This window comes from Aplidium turbinatum, chromosome 5 (genome assembly GCF_918807975.1).
Source record: "Aplidium turbinatum chromosome 5, kaAplTurb1.1, whole genome shotgun sequence".
Taxonomy (NCBI): domain Eukaryota; kingdom Metazoa; phylum Chordata; class Ascidiacea; order Aplousobranchia; family Polyclinidae; genus Aplidium; species Aplidium turbinatum.
The window spans coordinates 31,949,030-31,967,514 of NC_137476.1; the positions used below are offsets into that span (position 1 = coordinate 31,949,030).

Sequence of the window (18,485 nt, forward strand, 5' to 3'; positions counted from 1 at the left end):
AATATAAATCATTCTTTGGTTCTGACGGGTTTTATGATGGTGAATTTCGTTTACAAAAATAAAGCAGCCAGCCAGAGTTGCCAGATTTTTTTCAGAAAAAGTAGCAAAAAAGTAGCAAAATGGATTGGAAAGTAGCCCAACTTCGCTGGGTGGCGCTAACCAGAGGAAAACTGGTCACAAAATTGGTTTTAACATCACCCTATTAGCTTTATTGTGCTACCATTGTTGCTGACTTAAAATATTATAAGACTGTTACAGCTAGCCTCCATTAGGCTAATAAGATTTGCTACATTACTACCCACTACACCTCTAGTCTTTCTCTAATTAAACTATATCTTGTCTAAAGTTTAGTAATTCAAACCTAAACCCAACTCTTAACCATTAAAAATAAGTCTATCACAAAATTCACACTCCAACAATAGCAACTACTTACAAAAACCTCTGGGGAACTTCTGCCTTTTAACAAACGCGTAGAACCGGATAGAGGGCAGAGGCTACGATACTCGGCCAACTGGGTAACTCAGCAAGTCACCCCTAGGCTAGGAACAGTATACATGGTCACCACACCATTTTTACCAAAAAGAGAGATAAGAGAAAGAACATAAAAACGCTTGAAAGGGAGAGACATGATGCAAGTCGATTATTCTGTGATTCATTCCACTTTCATCTTTGTTGGGCATTATAACTTAAGGGAAGTAAAAAGTAGCCCAAAAAGTCGCAAATGTCAAAAAATCGCAAACTATTAAATTCAACGAATTAAAAGTAGCCCAATTCGCGATAAGTAGCCCAATCTGGCAACTCTGCAGCCAGCAAAGGCCCGGGGCAGCATTTTGTGCACATATTTGTACATAAATTTTGCAGTCTCTAATTTAATAATATCGTCAATTCTGAGCATGTTAAATTGGTGATAAAGAACAGTTGTATTTGTTGACCTCGGCAAAAATAAGCAGGATCAAATGAACTTGTTTTGTAACACTTGTAGTGGAGCAAGCAATGTAGAGTTTGCTCTTCCCCAATTTATAATCGAGTATTGGATCTTGGATTGAAACAAAGCATAATATAAAGTTTGTGATATTGTTAAAGGGTCAATGTACCTCAGCTTAAATACTATGCCGCAGACCTAGTTGCAAGCTGCTTTCTAAGATTAATAATGTGACTATCCCATGTCAATCGCTCATCCAAAGTTACACCTAGATAGTTTACACATTTTTTCCTTTCGATGGATCGGCCACTGATGGACAGACTAAAATTTTCTGCTGCACTTTTTTTGTTGCAGAGGATCATATAAGTAGTTTTACTATAATTTAATGAAAGTTTATTGGATTTCATCCACACATCAATTTTTCCTATTTTTTTATTGACATTTTTTTGGAGAGATGACAGGCATTTATCTGACATATGAAAGTTTGAGTCATCAGCAAAAAGTGTAGTTGAAAAAGAAGATGCATTTGGAAGATCATTCACATAAAGAAGAAAAAGCAAGGGACCAAGGATTGACCCCTGTGGGACACCACATTTAACAACATTGAAATTAGAATTTTTACCGTTAATTTTTGTACTTTGCATTCTATTTGTTAGATAAGATGTTAAAACGTTTAAAAACTTGCCACGAAAGCCATAATGGTGAAGTTTTTTTAAAAGTATGCCATGATCAACTGTATCGAAAGCTTTACTTAAATCAACAAAAACCGAGCATGTGTATTTGTGATCATTCAAGTTAGAAAGTAAATCATCATAAATTTTTGTCAATGCTAAGCTTGTTGAATCATTTTCACGAAAACCATATTGAGCTGGGGTTAAAATATTATATTTGTCAATAAAATTCATCATCCGTTTATATATAAAAATTTCGAAAATTTTGGCAAAAGTTGGCAATAAAGAAATTGGTCGCAAATCTTTAAAGTGTAAAGGTGAACTAACTTTTGGTACAGGTATTATCAGACTCTTTTTGAGTACATCAGGAAAGATTTCTTGCAAAACACATTTATTCAGTAATGTTGTTAAAAAAGGGCATATAATTACATTAGCCATTTTGATAAATTTAGAAGGTATTTGAAAAATGCCTGAAGCTTTATTTGCTTTGAGGCTCCTTATAGCATCAGATACTTCTATCTCATTTATATCAGGATTCAAGCCAAAATAAGAACATTTTCTGTTTAACATGAATGATTCAAAATTTACATTTGAATTTGGAATTTTTGCTGCCATTGAAGTTCCAATATTTGTGAAGTAATTATTTAATGAATTCAATATTCAATATTTAACACATGAACTTGATTTCACGAACACAAAATTGTCAATTTGTTTCAACATTTAATTTGCACTGTTAATGCGATGGTGGCGCCTTCATTACTGGCATCAGCAATTTTTCTCCATTTGTATGGGCTTCCTTTTGCTTTGCAATCTGATAAGAGGCAACATACGAAGAATAAACAGCAGCTTTATTTACTGCAGTAAATGCTTTCATCACACTTGCTTGTGATGCAAGGGATTGCAATTTACGTTCAAAATCTCAGATGGTTTATCCACAAAGCCTGAATGATTTTTTTCTACTGTAAATGACGCTTAAGTTTATTTTTCTTCATCGATTCTTCTGCTAGAACATTATGACAGATTTCATGCTTGGCTTGCCATTAAATTCAGTGAAACCAAGTTTTAAAAAAGCCTCGTCATATGATTTTTTTCTGGTATTTTTTGCTGCCAGTTTTATATAATATTTAGCTATATATAATATATATATATACTTACTAGCTACAAATTACCATTACTAGCTGCAAAGCAAATCGTAAACAGCTGGTGAAATGTCTGCACACTAGGCTACACCTGTATAAATCACTATTCGCTCGTTCTGGAGTCAACTTGAATAATAAAACGTTAGTCTACCCTAAACTAGCATCGTGGATGCTTTTGTTTGGTCCTACTTGTCGCAACTATTCGTTTTTTGGTTATTGCACCACAATGTTTGCACAATTGTGACGCGAGGTAGCAAGCTGTACTCCAAAACACAGGCAAAGGTTGTGAACAAGAATATAAAGTATCAGTCTTTTTTGCGGTAATAAATTGAAACAGTATTATAATAAATTAAATAATGGTGAGTTATGGGGCCCCAGGAAAAGTTAAGGTGACCCCACTTGGGGTCGCGACTCACAGGTTGGAGACCACTGCTCTAGTTTATGATTATTGTGATAGTGATGTATTGTCTTACTTACAGCTTCAGTTTACGTCACTGACAGACCTTGTTGTTGTCTTGTCCAGCATTATTTTGAAAGAAATTCTCAACTTTATGAAAACCTCGAATCGAAGTTTATGAACCACAATGTTTAATTTTAAAAGGAAAAAGTCAAAATTAGCAATTCTCAAAAACAGTTTTAAACAATTTAACTTCAGTCTTTTTTAGCAGTTATTTTATTTGTATGAGGTAGCTTTATCGTATATATTTATTTTTATTATATTATATTTATTTCAAAATAGAAACCTAAGATATTTTTCAACCATAATGCCAAAAAAATTGCCATGTTTAAAACGAAAATGTGAAGAGGTTGTAAATCGAAAAGCACGAAAGTGCAGCTTGAAAAGTTTATCATTTTTGGATGACTTGGATGCAAATGCTCCTCATCAGTCTATACCATCATCTTTTCAAAAAAACAATGTGTCAGAAGAAGCATTGTTTGATGATTTTGCAAATGACAGTCAGGTGGACTTGATTGGTGAAGCATGTAAGTTTTGTCTGCCCTGAGAACTGTACAAAACCTAAGTTGTTTTTTTATAAAAAAAGATCGGAGCTGGTATACAAGTCCCCCCCCCCTTTTGGTAACTCATGACAACGACAGGACTCGACCAAACATATAGGGTGAAACTACTTTACCTTTGCTTTACTGTTCACACACTTCAATCCACATGTTTTGGTCAATTCCTGTTTGTCATGAGTTACCAGGGGGGAGGGGGGGACTTGTATACCAGCTCCAAAAGATTAAACTAAGCCAGCTTTTAGTCCAGGAAGCTTTCATTCTTGTTTGTTTATCTTGAAGCAAATTAATCCAAATAGCAATGATTAGTAGTTTTCTTTATTTCGTATCGGCAGATGCGGTAGGCTATATGAACTGAAACTTTTTTTCCTTATGAAAGAAGATGTGTTTTTAATGCAAAATTTGTTTTGTTATATATTTTACAAATTATCTAAATTCTAATGAGCCATGAAATACTGATTAACAAAAGATGGTCCTGCTATTTTGCATATCTAGGGTATTATATATGCAGAGGTGCGCTACTTGTACCACATTTTTGGTAAAAGTAGCGGTAGCGGCGCTACTTTTTAGTTGGAGTAGCGGCTGCAGTAGCGCCGCTATTTTTTTCCAAAGTAGAGGGAGAGGCGTTACGTTTTTTCAGTCGCACTCTCGCTACCCGCTACTTTTTAATTTAAAGTGAAAAAATGCGTCAGTGATTCAAAGCCTCTACATCTACAAGTATGCGAAACTGCCAGGATTAACCTCTACAAGAAGCTTTCCCAGTCCGAGGATAAACATTCAATCAATCAAATTATTTAATATATTTTGAAATTTTGTCTAGTTTTTGATTTTTAAGATAACCTATTGCATCTGATTTTACTGGGTTTTAGACATGGAGTTTTCATTCTCAAATTTCAATTACATTTTTCATTATATTTTTTAGTTGGTTGTGATGAAGAAAGAATTGTCCTTACTCAAAGAGAATTTAACAAAGAAAATCAAGATCAGACAGACAATCATAAAAATGAAATCCCTAATCACGACTTTGCACGAAATGAATCTGTTTGGCCTGATGACAGTGATTTGTTTATGGATCATGATTTGCTAGAATACACAACTCCTTTGAAAGTAATTTTAACCGAGAAAGAAAATGATGAAAATTTGGACAAAAAAGATTGTTGCGACGTTAAATCTATGAATAACATGCTCAATGACTCATTATTTCAGAATGTTGACCTCTCATTACTTGAAAAGAATTGTATTGCCATGAACAATGATATAAAAGAAAGTACTACAGACCTAAAAAACGTTTTTAAACTTGATTCCAACAAAAACAAAGATGGAAAAGAAAACTTAAAATCTTCTGAAAACATTGCTATGATACCAGTCGCAGCATCCACACCTAATGCAAGGAAATCTTCAGGGAGTTTCACTAATCGATTGAAGAAACGGTTTGTTGCATTGTTGGTGCACACTTTCAATTTTGAAAACTGCACGAGTAGTTGTTTGCAATAGGCCTTAAGTACTCTCTCTACTTCTGAAAATTTAACTTATCATGACTATATAATAATTAATTGAAGCGTTTATGCAGGGCATAGTTCTTTTTGCTTAAGGTATAAAATTCCTATGTGTTGAACATTTTCTATTTTTTAGTGTTATTTTTTGAAATGTAATTAAGGAAGTAATTATTTGATGTAAGTGTATTTTGTTTTACAATTTAACTTCACTTCTACTTATATACTAACTTAACGGCTTCACTGTTGTCATGTCATTTTTTTAAATGTAAGTCAAATACATCTTATGCGTTCAGCAAATCATAGCCCTAAGAAGAGCCATAGGCATGTCTCTTCAGAGCGGTACTATCATATGTGAGAGAAATCAAGGGTTATAAACGATGGGGCACCACTCGGCAATCGACATCATACCTTGAAGTTTTTTTGCCAAAGATGCAGTCACATGGTCTCAAACAGTGTCAAACCGGCAGCCTTACAAATGTCGAACTATGACTCTCACCACTCGACTGTGCAGCCGACTGGTTATGTGAATATCTTTGCACAAAGCACTGTTCTTGCTTTTTTATTAAGCTTTTACAAAAGATAACATGGCTGTTTAATTGCTATTTGTAGGCTTGTGGAAAATGCTCACAAAACCCCTAAATCAGCTTCAAAGTTAATGATGAAAAGTGTTGTTGCTGATGATGCGGTTGCACATACCACAACAAAGTATGAAAGAGTTCAGGTTATGATTGAAGATTTATCTACTCAAGATATAGGTCCATTTTATGGCCTGCCTTCAAAAGTGAAGACGTTATTAGAAGATTTAAGAGGAATTAAACGTTTGTATGGTAAGTGGGCTGTTTTACTTTTGTTTAAATGTCGTGTCTGTGAATGTACTGCAAAACATAATATCATTATATATATTATAAACATCATTTGAAAATATGGGTAACATCAGCATCATACACGTTATACAGGCTATTTGAACATGCTTTATTTGCCACACAATTTTTGAATTTTTAAAAAGTTTTGTAACAATCATTTTGATGTATTACAAAAAATACAGACAAATCTGGATAATCACATAGTTATTGGTTAATTCATCAAACTTTTTGTGTGTTTTAACTCTAAATATTTATTGTTAATCCGAATTAATTTCTTTAATTAATTTTATTATTATCCGAGTTTGTTGTGTTTTAAGATTTAAAAATTTTATGAGGTAGAAGTTTAGATGCATTTAACCAGCAGGCGATTAACCAATTTTGGCTTTGATGAAAGACGCTTTCTATAATTTTCAATCTCTTGCATAATTGACTTAGTTGCTCAAGGAAGTTAGCAACAATTTTGTGTCGCTTACTAAAAGGCTCCATGGTCACGCTATCTGTGTCATACATGGCATGATGTAGCACTGTTTTGTGCCACTGGCAGCGCATGATGTAGATTGTAGACATGGAACATGAATGCTTTCATTTTATGTTGGTTTTGATTTACAGGTTGGCAACACGATTGCTTAACTCAGGATGAAGTAAAAATGGGCAAAAATCTCATTTACTCTCTTCCTACCAGTGGTGGAAAAACTCTTGTGGCTGAAATTCTTATCCTAAAAGCTCTTCTTTGTAGGAAAAAAGATGCTTTACTTGTATTACCATATGTTGCCATTGTTCAAGAAAAGGTAAACGTGTTGTATATGATGCTTTTATTGGTGTTCGCTCATATTTTTAGCCAAAGAAACGGTTTCCATTGTGGACCTTGACTAAGAAAGTCGCTGCATTTCTGGTGCCTTTTAAGATACTACAAGCATATAGTAAAAGTGTCACAGCAAATATCCTTCTCTGTCGTAATGCGTAAGCTCCTCTTTTGACTGTGCTTGGTTCTCTTTTGCTGTTCTATTCCTATCATTTCACACCAATAAATATATATTTCTCTTAGTACATTATCATACTGACAGCTACATTATTATATACAATGCGAAGTACGAACTATAGCTACTACATCGAATGACTTAAAAAATCATCTTTATCAAGCTAGATAAAGGTTTCAATCTCAAGAACCATAACCATCTTCAGCGAAGCTCATTTTAACGGAAGCTTTGTTCAGTAGGCTATTGATGTTTTTACAGTATATAATGTTTTACTAATTTTAGATATATATGTGCAAAAGTATAGTCGCTTTCATAACCAAACAGTTGATCTAGTGCTTTTAGGGCTTTTTTCTTGTATGAGATATAGCAGTTCCTGTGTATGTGTATTTCTTAATATTTTAACGAGTCCTAAGCTAATGAAATGTTTGTGCCCTTGCCATAGTGTCATATTTCATTGCAGCTGGAAGGCTTGTCGCAGTTTGGTGTTGAGCTTGGCTTCTTACTGGAAGAGTACGCTGGAAGTAAAGGAAGATTCCCTCCCAGATGCAGACGAAAACGAAACGTGCTATACGTATGCACCATAGAGAAGGCCAATTCCTTGGTATGAATGCAGTGCCTAAGCAGTTGCTGCACTAGTGAGCAGTATTGCATCGTGCAACAAGTGAAAAACGCATCAAGAAGATTGAAGATATTGCAACAAAAATGAGCTTTTTTTCTCGTGCGCTTGAAGTCTGTCTGAACTATACCAACAATTTTTATTTGGAAAAATGTTGGTGATACTTATATACATACAATATAACAGAAAGTTACATACATACATGTTATATTGTATAAATACAATAATTGTATGTAATTTTTTGTTATATGTATTGTATGTAGTTGGTAACTACTAATTGATAAATGATATTAAGTATTGATAATAAGTAGGTAATTTAATTGTGTTTTGTATATAACTAGCAATAGATGGTGCAGCGTATAAGGCGCTCGCATAATCGAGCCATCCTAGTTCGACTCCGGCCTAAGCTGGTTGTTAAAGAAAGCCCCTCACCTCTACCCAGGGCCAGGGTGTAATAAATTGGATAGGCGTAGTTGGTGAACTGACCACCTTACTCTCAGTGTCGAAGGCTTAGTGCAATGCAAAACTTTTCTTCTCATACCCTGATGCTTGGCTTCAAGTATCGGAACAATCTTTTAAGTAATTTTATTGAAACAGCAAAACTCGATTGCCCAACAACATTAAAATTAGGGTCCAAAGATCAAGTTCAGAAATACTCATTAAACAAAGTATTCTTCATTGATATTATAAACTTACGTTTATGTACATTTTTTCAGGTCAATTCATTGGTAGAAGCTGGCCGACTGGGTGAAATCAGTCTCATAGTTGTTGATGAGCTTCACATGATTGGGGAGGGTGGGAGAAGAGGCGCTTGTATTGAGACCATGCTAACGAAGGTTCTTCACTTATCAGGTTTGTAAGGTTTAAACATGAGACTAAATTCTATTTGAATAAGTATATTCCGTAGGATTATTTTTCCCAGAGGTCAAAAGCTAGCCCTTAATTTTTTTGGTTAGGTTTATCACTTGTATTATTAGCTCTGCTTGTGTACAATTCATTTTACCGTTGCCGTTAGTCTCTTAGTTAGCAACTGCACTAACAAGCGGACAGAATCGCATTGCTGACTGAGGTGAGGATTTAGGTTTCATTTGTGATTTACCGCCCGATCAATCAATTTGTTTGATATTTCTGTACTGTCTCCTTCTTGAAGCGCTAAACAACGACGCATATCTGCAATGAACACAACGCTGAATCGAAACGCACATTGTTACCATTACTTTACTATCCTACGACCAGCTTCAATTCAAATAATTGCGATGTCGGCCACTTTGGGAAACACCGATGAGTTGGCGTCGTTTCTTCAAGCCAAGATTTATCGCAGCGACTTCCGCCCGGTGGCGCTAGACGAATACGTCAAAGTGATGAGCTCTTTGTACAAACTCGATGCCACAAAACTGCACCCGGATGACAGATTAGTCAAAGATCGTACGATATCTTACGAGGTATGAAAGGCTGTGGTTAAACGGCAGTTTATGTGTGTGACTGCGTGTGTTGGTTGGATTCAAACCACTGCCTGGGTTCGAATCTCAACATAAGTGTTGTCTTTTTTTCTTAGCGAATGGCTTTTCAGTTGATTGTCAGCGACCTTGTTCTTGCATATTTTACACAGTAACCGATATAGAATGTATCTTTGTACAATGTACATGTATTTGTTTTCCGTGGTAGAAAGGCAAGTGACAGAAATGTCACTGAGGGAGGATCGTTACTTGTCGAATCAGTGTCCACTCACGATAAAAATGTGGACTTAGTGTCTCTACAGCTACGTTTTTACATAACTTTAATGAGTTGTTATTTTGAAAGCAAAAATACTTTTTAAAAGTAGGCTACAGCCACAGTTGATCTATTCTGTATAGCTTTTTCTGTTTTGGCCTACCGGCGCGTTAGTTTCGGAGGCCATGGCCGCCGAGAACTTAGATGCCTACAGTCATTGTTGAAGCAAATCATCTGAATAGCGAAAGTTCTCAGTTTATATTTTTTAACCTGGCAACTTAAGCCCATTCTTTACTCGCTACATTGCAGAACATGTTTATGATCTGTTTTGTACAAGGCTTTAATTTTCAGACTAAGGACATGGCTGCCAAGGACACGGACCACTTGGCCAGTCTGGTGTTGGAAGTGGTACCGGAACATTCCTGTCTCATATTTTGCCCTACAAAGAAAAACTGTGAAAACGTCGCAACGATGATTTGCAAGGCTTTGCCAAAGTACGGTTTGCTCTTATGTTCAGTAATTTTATTGTTTGAGTCGTTCAACCAAGAAAGTCTAAATGGATAAGCTCAAAGGCTTCGTAAAAGTCAAGAGGAAGCCTCCGAATAACCTACTTAAACAAGGCAAATAGTAACATTAACCTGTAGGACGTGAACTGTAGAAGTGAACTGCAACAGAATTTGCAAACTTGTTTGCATTTTTTCTGGTCATTGTGTGTAGACTCCCTGAAAGGAAAATTTTCATATCAAGTTAAAAAAAGTTGTTGAAATACCACGTGATTTGAATTAGATTGAAAAAGATGCTGACAAAAATGCGGGTTCAAATGCAGAAGGCCAATGATTGGTTGAAAAGTATACTCATGTATTTTTCTTTTGTTGCTAGAAAACTATTGAAACATCGTGACCGAGAAAAACAAGAAGTGACAAAATCATTGCAAAGTTCTGGAGGAACTGTGTGCCCTATATTATGGAGGACGATCCCTTATGGAGTTGCGTATCATCATGGGTGAGTAGCTGGCCTGCTTGGGTTTGAAATGCTGAATGCAATGTTGAGGTGTCGCTAGTGGCGTAGCTAGGGGAGCGGGAGGGGCGGACCGCCCCGGGCGACACGTCTGGGGCGGCACTTTCAGACTACGATTTTTGATTTTGATTATAATTTGATAAAAAAACCCATTTCATTTTCACATGCTTTTTCTTGAAGGGGCGGTACATTCCCTAGCTACGCCACTGGGTGCCATGCGAAAGCTTTGTGGACACGCATTCATATTTGCACTGTATGTTCATTTAAAAAAATACTATGAAGTTTATCAACATTCAAACTTTATTACTTTTTAGTTTGCATTGCGGTTATATTGCATTGTTTGTAGGTTTGTTGTGCGAATATTTTTTTGTTATTTTCTCTCATTTCGAGTTTTCAAGACAGTTTTAGTTTTGTCGGAGTGCTATTTCGTTACTTTTAGCTTAACTGCAAGATATCCAACATTTCTAATTGTTTAATTTCATACACCCACTTGTTAACGTTGGGGGAGCAACAATAATTTGAGACTGGATTCAATATCATTTCAGCGGCCTGACCACAGATGAGCGCAGGATCATAGAAGAGGCTTACAGGAGTGAGGTATTGTCAGTCATCACCTGTACTTCAACGTTAGCGGCTGGGGTCAATCTACCCGCTCGAAGGTAAAATTATATCGTAGCTAGTGAAAGGTTTACGACGGTACCTCAAGTTGTGCTCTCCTTTTGCTGTACAAAAATGCACTGGAAACTTGAATAGACCATCACAATGAATGAGTAGCCTGATAAAATAAAGTATTACATTATTTGTTGGCGAATATGACTTGTAGTAGGGTCAAACGTTTCCAGTTTGTAATGGTATCGGTAATTGTTCGTTTATGTTAAATTGTTATTGTAAAGTCAGTTATTTTCGTTACTTGAGAAGGGCTAACTTGAGTATAGCCGAAAACGTTCGTAGTTTATAGTTTTATGTTCACTCCAATTGTATGATGTTAAATGCCGTGTGGTTGCTTGGTTTTATCTGTCTATGGTTAAAGAAAATCACCTCTACCAAAATTGTATTATGTTAAATTGACACTGTATTGTTTTTATCGTCTAGTATCTCATCTGGTGAAATCATTTCTTTTAATGTCTGGTGATGTAAAAACGATGTAAAACGGAAACCATTGCTAGTTGGATTGGAATATTACGTTTCTTACACGTTGTTGAACATCATAATTGTTCAGAGTTATAATAAGATCTCCGCACATTGGTCGAAGTTTCTTGTCACGTGCCCAATACAAGCAGATGATTGGTCGAGCAGGGAGGGCGGGAATTGACACCAAAGGGGAAAGTTATCTGATAGTCGCTAAACCAGAGGTAACTACACAGTATTCTCTCTGAATTCTGTCATTTTCAACGTTTTCCTACTTTAAATAGATTCGTAATTCAATGTGCTGCCATATATGCCTTTAAATATCGACTTGCAACGGTATGATTTCAAGTTGTCTTTTTTGTGAAATCGCAACTCAATTAACCGATACAATGTGATATGTATGATTCCATCAACGATTAACGATTATATTCGTCATGTCTGTTGCCCCCAGGACCAAGTCAAAGTTTGTGAGCTTGTGGTGGGCCCAATGGAGACATGCGTCAGCAGTTTGATGTACGACAAAGGAAAAGGATTTCAGGCTTTGTTGCTCAACCTGATCGGATTAAAGGTAAAGTGGATGGGCTGATAAAAGTGATAATTGTTTATCTCAGTATCGGTATTTTTAAACATCTGCAATTGCGCAAGCGATGACTTTGGTTGACATTCTTTTTGCAAACTATATCATCTCCCTCAACTCTTTCAGACAATCAGTAACGTCGCCGATGCAATCGCGTTTTTCTCCCGAACTCTATTCTCAAGACAATTGACACGCATCGAGAAATCCCACCCGGATTTGTTCCAAGGTACGGACAGGCATGCTTAACTAAAAAACCTCACTTGTCTGTAGTCAAAGCTTGGCGCGGTAGCCTACGGACGTCATCATTCATTTGCCCCTTCTTTAGTAAATGAGACCTGGCGTTTGTCCAGCCTATGGACGTGGCTCAGGTTGTTGGTTTCTCTGCCATTATCAATCGTTTATACTTTCGTCCACCACTAAACATGGTACTCACGCTAAACATTAAGACTCGTGGATTCGGTTTCCTTATTGGGAGATATTGCGTATCGCAGATTCCTTAATCTGTTAATGACAAAGTAATCTTCTGGATATTTTTAGAATTGGTTGCAAGCGATGCTGCTTCAAAAGAAGTCACCATTGAAAAGATAGCTCATCATTCCATTCACTTTCTAACTGAGCTTAACTTGATAGAACCCTTGCCAGGTGAGACAGCAAGTCCTTTATAGTCAAAAGTGGGCCAATAATTCCATCTTCATATGAAACGTACCAACAGTTAAAAGACGATTTTTTTGTTGGGATACCAGTCAGCTGTCTTTTGCTGTGCTCTTTACCGCCGTTCTTACGTACGCTTTTTGCGCAATTGTCTTTGGCTTTCAATTGTTGCGTTGAAGACTTTTTATGGTTCACGTTTTGGATTTATTTGTTCAATGTTCATAGCTTTGTTTCGTTATGTGTCGTGCTTTGAAACAATTTTACAAATCCGTGATTATATCAATTTAAGGATATGTAGTTATATTTTTAAACGGTTAAATACTGTACTTATCTTTTTAAAAGCCGTTGTACCGTAATTTTATGCACCATGCGTAGGTGATATGTATTTTTGGTAATTGATAGTAATGCAAGCGCTTTTTATATTTTTGCATGCGCTTTGAAGACATCTTGCTGTCATTCGTGTCTCTTTTTCGACGTAAGGCCAATGCAGTGTCCACATCAAAACAATGGCGAACAAAAACGGCGATAAAGTTTAATGCTTTTATGGCTACAATGCGTTTACCATAAGCCCTTCTATGTTACAGATGACAAGCTTGCATTCCAGCCGACTAAGCTTGGCATGGCCACGTACAAAGGTGGGGTGGATCTGAATATCAGCAATAACTTATACAAGGAACTCAAACACGCTCTCGAGACGTTAGTTCTGGACGGCTATCTACATTTGTTATACTTGGTAAATGTTTACTAGAACATATTTGATTAAGGCTGGCTTACAAGTTTGTAGTGTGGCTGGTATAGGTGGAAAGTAAGTTTAAAGGTTGTGGTTGTCTTATTGTGTCATTTAAATGTCGTTGTGAGGTATATATTCTTTTTTGTTGTTTTAAATACATTTATTGGAGTGTTTTATCGAGGGAACAACATCTGTTGATGTTTTGTCAGATGAATTAATTTGATAGACGCCTATGTGTATGAACAAACAACTACAAGAACCTGGTTCAACTCTTAAAAACTCAATTAGCCTCGCCAAAATCTGGGGTTCTCTGTGTAGTCAGAAAACACCGCCAATCTAAGGCGATAAAGAGTTGGAATCTATCGATAGGGTCTCGGTCAGAGAGGCTTATGTAAAGAGGGTGTGTGCTCAGCATGTCATATGGAGCAACCTTTGATTAGCAAACCTCTCAACTCGGCGACGTCTTATTATGTTTAGTCCACGAGATAGATTCCATGCAACACCGATTTAATTGTGTTCAAAGACTCCAAAACTGTTTGGTCTTCCCTCACCCACGTCAGTGGTTTAAAGTCTATACTTTGTTAGGTAGACGTCATCGCATGGAATAAGCTTCAACAGAGGCTGCCATGGCCATAAAGCAAATATTCATGCGAATAGATATCCAACAGGTAACTCCCTACGAAACGACCACCCACGTATCACCGAACTGGCTGATCTACATGAGCGAACTGAACAGACTCTCCTCAACTGAGATATCAGCTGCCAACCTCATCGGCGTTCCTGAGCATTACATCGCCAGGAGAGCTTCAGGGCACAACCCTAAGAAAAAGGTCGATTTGTAGTTTTATGTTTCACGTTTTGAAAAGTATAAAGGTTACTGTTAGCTTGAACTAAGCAATCATCTTTCCACCTAGCAACATTAGTCCTTTTTAAACGTTGAATCAATGTAAAATGACCCATTTTGCTCTAGGTTTTGTTCCGATTGTGATTAGTTTTTTTCCCAACAACCACTAACAGCCAAGTGGTCAAATTAGCATTTGTGCTTATGCAACATTTAATTTTAACATGAAAAGGTAAAAACAAATCAAAGTTGATCTTATTTCTTAGAGGTTGGATTGTGAGGATTGTAAATGTGAAATAAAAGTTACAATTTACGTTTGCCAAAATTCTTAATAACCTGTAGGCTTTTTATAATCTTATTATCGAAAAAATACTTTAAAGATAGTTTAGATTTTGCAAAATAATTATTTTATTTTAATGACATTTTTTGTCACTTTTTTTTGTGTTTTTCAATCAATCAACTTGAAGAGTTTGTTCTTCAGAAGGTGGACGAAACAGTTATACGTCGCTTTTACATAACTTTGATGTTGTTCGAGTTGTTCAAAGGCCGCTCTGTCTGGGAGGTCTCCGCCCGTTACGAGCAACCCAGAGGATTCCTCCAGAATCTTTTATCTAGCTCGGCCGCCTTCGCTTCGTGTGTGCTTCATTTCACAAAGGTATGCCGAGTTTGCTGCTAAAAAATTTTTAGTCCAGGCAAGTGTTTAATTTGCCTCGCGTTCATTTGCGTTGTAGAAAGACGGTCATTCGTTACTTTGAAAGTAGCGTTCTATAACATGATATCAAGTAGGTTCAGTTGGAATTCCCTTAAAAGAAACCGCAAATGTATTCAGGAATTTGAAGAGTTTTGGCCATTCCATGCTCTCCTTGAGAAGCTCATCCAAGTGCTTCAGTATTGCACCGTAGCCGAGTTGGTACCTCTGATGGAGATTCCGTCCGTCAAGCAGGCCAGAGCTAAACAGGTGAGACTTCCAGAAGCTCAAAACAAATTGTGGTTATTATCTCTGTTGCTTTAATCGGCTTTATCATCAAACTCGTTTTGTCCATATACATTTCCAAGAAGTTTTGGCATTGTATTGATTTCACCTACGGCACGGTACCATTTTTGTTTGATGTAATGTAGTTTATGTTACCGTGTGTCACTGTATGCTGTGTTGTGCGAGTAATGATTTCAGTCTTGAGACAAACACATTGAGGAAACTAACTGACACGTTTCTAGAAACCTGAGTTTAAATGGAAGAGAGCTTTCAAACTGAAGCTGTTAGTTTTGTCAAGTTTTCAGAGATATATTGCCATGTCAGACAGTTTGTGTTAAACTAATCTCATTACTAACGTTAATAATCTCATATTTCTTTCTCAGTTGTACAAGGCCGGGTACAAAACATTGGCTCATATAGCGAGTGCTCAATGCAACTCGTTGGTGAATGACATTGAATTCTTGTCAAGAAAACATGCGCTTCAAATCATCGCCTCGGCTAAGGTACTGCAGCATATAACTTGTTGTTATAATGAGATTTTGCATTTTGTTGGTTTTGAATCTTTATCCTCGGACTGACAAAGCCTTGATAGGTTATTCCTGGTAGTGTCGCATACTTGTAGAGGCTCTTGACGCAGGGCCGGTTACCGAGATTGGCAGAGTGAAGTTTTTCGATTGTTGAAGTCTTGTTGCCGCTGAATGGAGAACAGTCCTGAAATGCGTTGCTCAAGCGCACTCCCCGAGAGTTGAACCAGCGCCGCGTCATCTTGAGCCGGGCGCGTAACCGCTGAGCTAACAGGGCGGACTGTTGATCACGTGACTTTTGATCATGCTGCGCAAGAAAGTATAAGTAAGAAAGTATAAATTAAAAGTTTACCTGGCGCAAATCCCGACCGGCGCAGCTGCAATGGCACTCAAAGGGCATTTAGTGGAGCGTGATAGCTGAAAGTGCAGCTTGCGCCAACAAAAACATCAGCTACTGCCGAATCTTCATTGTTAAACTAGAACATTGCACCATCATTGCTGGTTCAAATCCGTTATAAGTGTGTAAGCTGCCCGTTTTATGTTAGAGCTGCATAGTGCTTATCAATTCCGAAGATTCAAAATTGATTTATTACTTTGCTTGTGTTGTCTCTATGTTCGTAAGTGAACTAAAATTGTCGAAGCTTTGTATTGAATAACATAAAAAACTTTTTTTTTATTTGTCATGGATAGAACTGGTTTGTTTTGAATCTTTATCCTCAGACTGACAAGGCCTTGATTGATTATTCCTGGTAGTTTTGCATACTTGTAATGGGTGTCCGACAAATTGTTCGTAAAGCAATTGTTCGTAAGCAATTGTTCGTAAAACAATTGTTCGTAAAATTAATTCTTCGTAAAACAATTCTTCCTAAAGCATTTTTTCGTGCATGCAGTTAAAATTTGATGTATACGAAGAAATGCTTTACGAAGAATCGTTTTACGGATTTTATTTTACGAAAAACAGTTTACGAACAATTGTTTTACGAACAATTGCTTACGAACAATTGCTTTACGAACAATTGCTTACGAACAATTTGCCTATAACCCTTGTAATGTACAGGCTCTTGACGTAGGGCCGGTTACCGTGATTCGCAGAGTAAAGTTTTCCGATTGTTGAAGTGTTTTGAGGGGGAATTATTCCTTTTACTAGGTGCCGATTAATGGAGAGCAGTCCTGAAATGCGTTGCTCAAGCGCACATCCCGAAAGTCGAACCAGCGCCGCGTGATCTTGAGCCGGTCGCGTAACCACTGAGCTAATGGGGCGGACATTTTAGAAATTTAATGAGAAAATTCAGTCATTTTCTGGTATAAGCGAAGAAGTCTTCTGTGCCCAACATCCATGAAACGTCTCTTGTATTTTTGGTTGTGATTGACTTTCAGTAAAACTCAGATAAAAAATTAACCTCCTGCTAAACTTTTGATTGGACTCCGCAGATCTTGCTAACGGAAAAGATAGAATCACTGCAAGAAGAAGCTGAAGCGTTGACTCATATAGAAAGATGATCTCGATGAATGGAAGACGTTTTAGGAGCATCTGGTCCTGGAGGAAGAGTTGGTTGTTTCATCACAAAAGAGGTGGACGGCGACGATACGAAGATATGCAATCGCCGAGCGCTCTGTCTCACGATCCACTCATCAGTTGATGATCTCGTTAGTTTCGGCAGAATTCTCAACGTGCAAATCGCAAAGATCTATTTCTCATTTATCACAAAACGTTAAAGCAGATAAGTTACCTGGAAATAGTTTTGCAATATTGTTTTTTGCACCAGCTGCCTTCTTGTTTAGCGCCAAAGAGCTTCCCAGTTAGAAAATATTTATTTTTACATTGTGTTGCACGTCTGCAGACGTTGAAGCAATATAAAAAAGGATGTACAATATTGTATGCTATCAACCTAGTGGGTTTTCAAAATTAGGTAGCAATGCGGACTGTTTCTTTACTTTTTCTTATGGGGCATAATAAATGGTTGTTAATAGAAGATGTTTTTTATGTTGCTGTTTTCGAAATAAAAATGCACGTCAAAATAAATTGCAGTTCTTCGTCAAGCTTACGTGCCACTCTTAGATTGGCCTGCCCACATTGACTTGAGACAAGACTATCTAAAGATGCTGACATCGACAAGCAGATTTCTTTCCGCAATTTTGGTAACATGATTGCATAAATTGCTCAACACAGAACAGACTGAAGTCAAATAAGTTTCTTTTCGTGCAATTTTACCACACAGTAAAATGTTTCGATTTGAGTTATCTGTGTCACGTGTGTTTAGCAGTTGTTGGTTTAATTACACAAGAACCTCCAATGAACGTTTAGCTTGCAACAGGATGCTGTGTAGGCCTACTTATGGTACATACATCGGACTGTCAAGAGACTCGTCGTCGTCGTGTGAGCGTCTGGGGCCGAGGGTCTATCCTATTACCACTCCAGATTCACGATGTTCCGGACTACACTGGAAGGCTACTGGAGAGCAGCCAGTCTTTGGTTTCATCATCCATGACACGCAGACCTTCCACTAATCCACTCCGTTAGGTGGTTTGAAGATGGAGCAGTCATTGATGATGTGGTCTGTTCCTCGGTACTGTTGTGTCTGCCTAACCTGCTTTACACAACTTGATAGTTCAGATTTAACATAGCACTTGTATTT

General features: G+C 37.1%; 1 protein-coding gene across 1 annotated transcript; it reads left to right on the forward strand.

The window, feature by feature from the left end:
* The first annotated feature begins 3,529 nt into the window (after positions 1 to 3,529).
* Positions 3,530 to 18,046, forward strand: LOC145770297 (helicase POLQ-like). Its single transcript, XM_082581895.1, has 20 exons — positions 3,530 to 3,716; positions 4,669 to 5,176; positions 5,852 to 6,069; positions 6,715 to 6,893; positions 7,543 to 7,683; positions 8,415 to 8,550; positions 8,935 to 9,140; positions 9,760 to 9,902; positions 10,288 to 10,410; positions 10,971 to 11,084; positions 11,645 to 11,777; positions 12,005 to 12,121; positions 12,257 to 12,356; positions 12,668 to 12,772; positions 13,366 to 13,514; positions 14,180 to 14,341; positions 14,834 to 15,007; positions 15,182 to 15,310; positions 15,709 to 15,828; positions 17,281 to 18,046. Exons 2-20 carry the CDS (start codon positions 4,815 to 4,817, stop codon positions 17,347 to 17,349), a joined length of 2,880 nt encoding a protein of 959 aa, XP_082438021.1. The 5' UTR covers positions 3,530 to 3,716; positions 4,669 to 4,814; the 3' UTR covers positions 17,350 to 18,046.
* Positions 18,047 to 18,485: the final 439 nt, after the last annotated feature.

Coding starts and splice junctions, on each gene's coding strand:
- LOC145770297 (XM_082581895.1), top strand. CDS start 4,815: ATGGATCATGATTTGCTAGAATACACAACTCCTTTGAAAGTAATTTTA. Junction 9,903..10,287: donor ATTTGCAAGGCTTTGCCAAA/GTACGGTTTGCT, acceptor TTTTGTTGCTAG/AAAACTATTGAAACATCGTG. Junction 14,342..14,833: donor GGCACAACCCTAAGAAAAAG/GTCGATTTGTAG, acceptor TTTGTTCTTCAG/AAGGTGGACGAAACAGTTAT.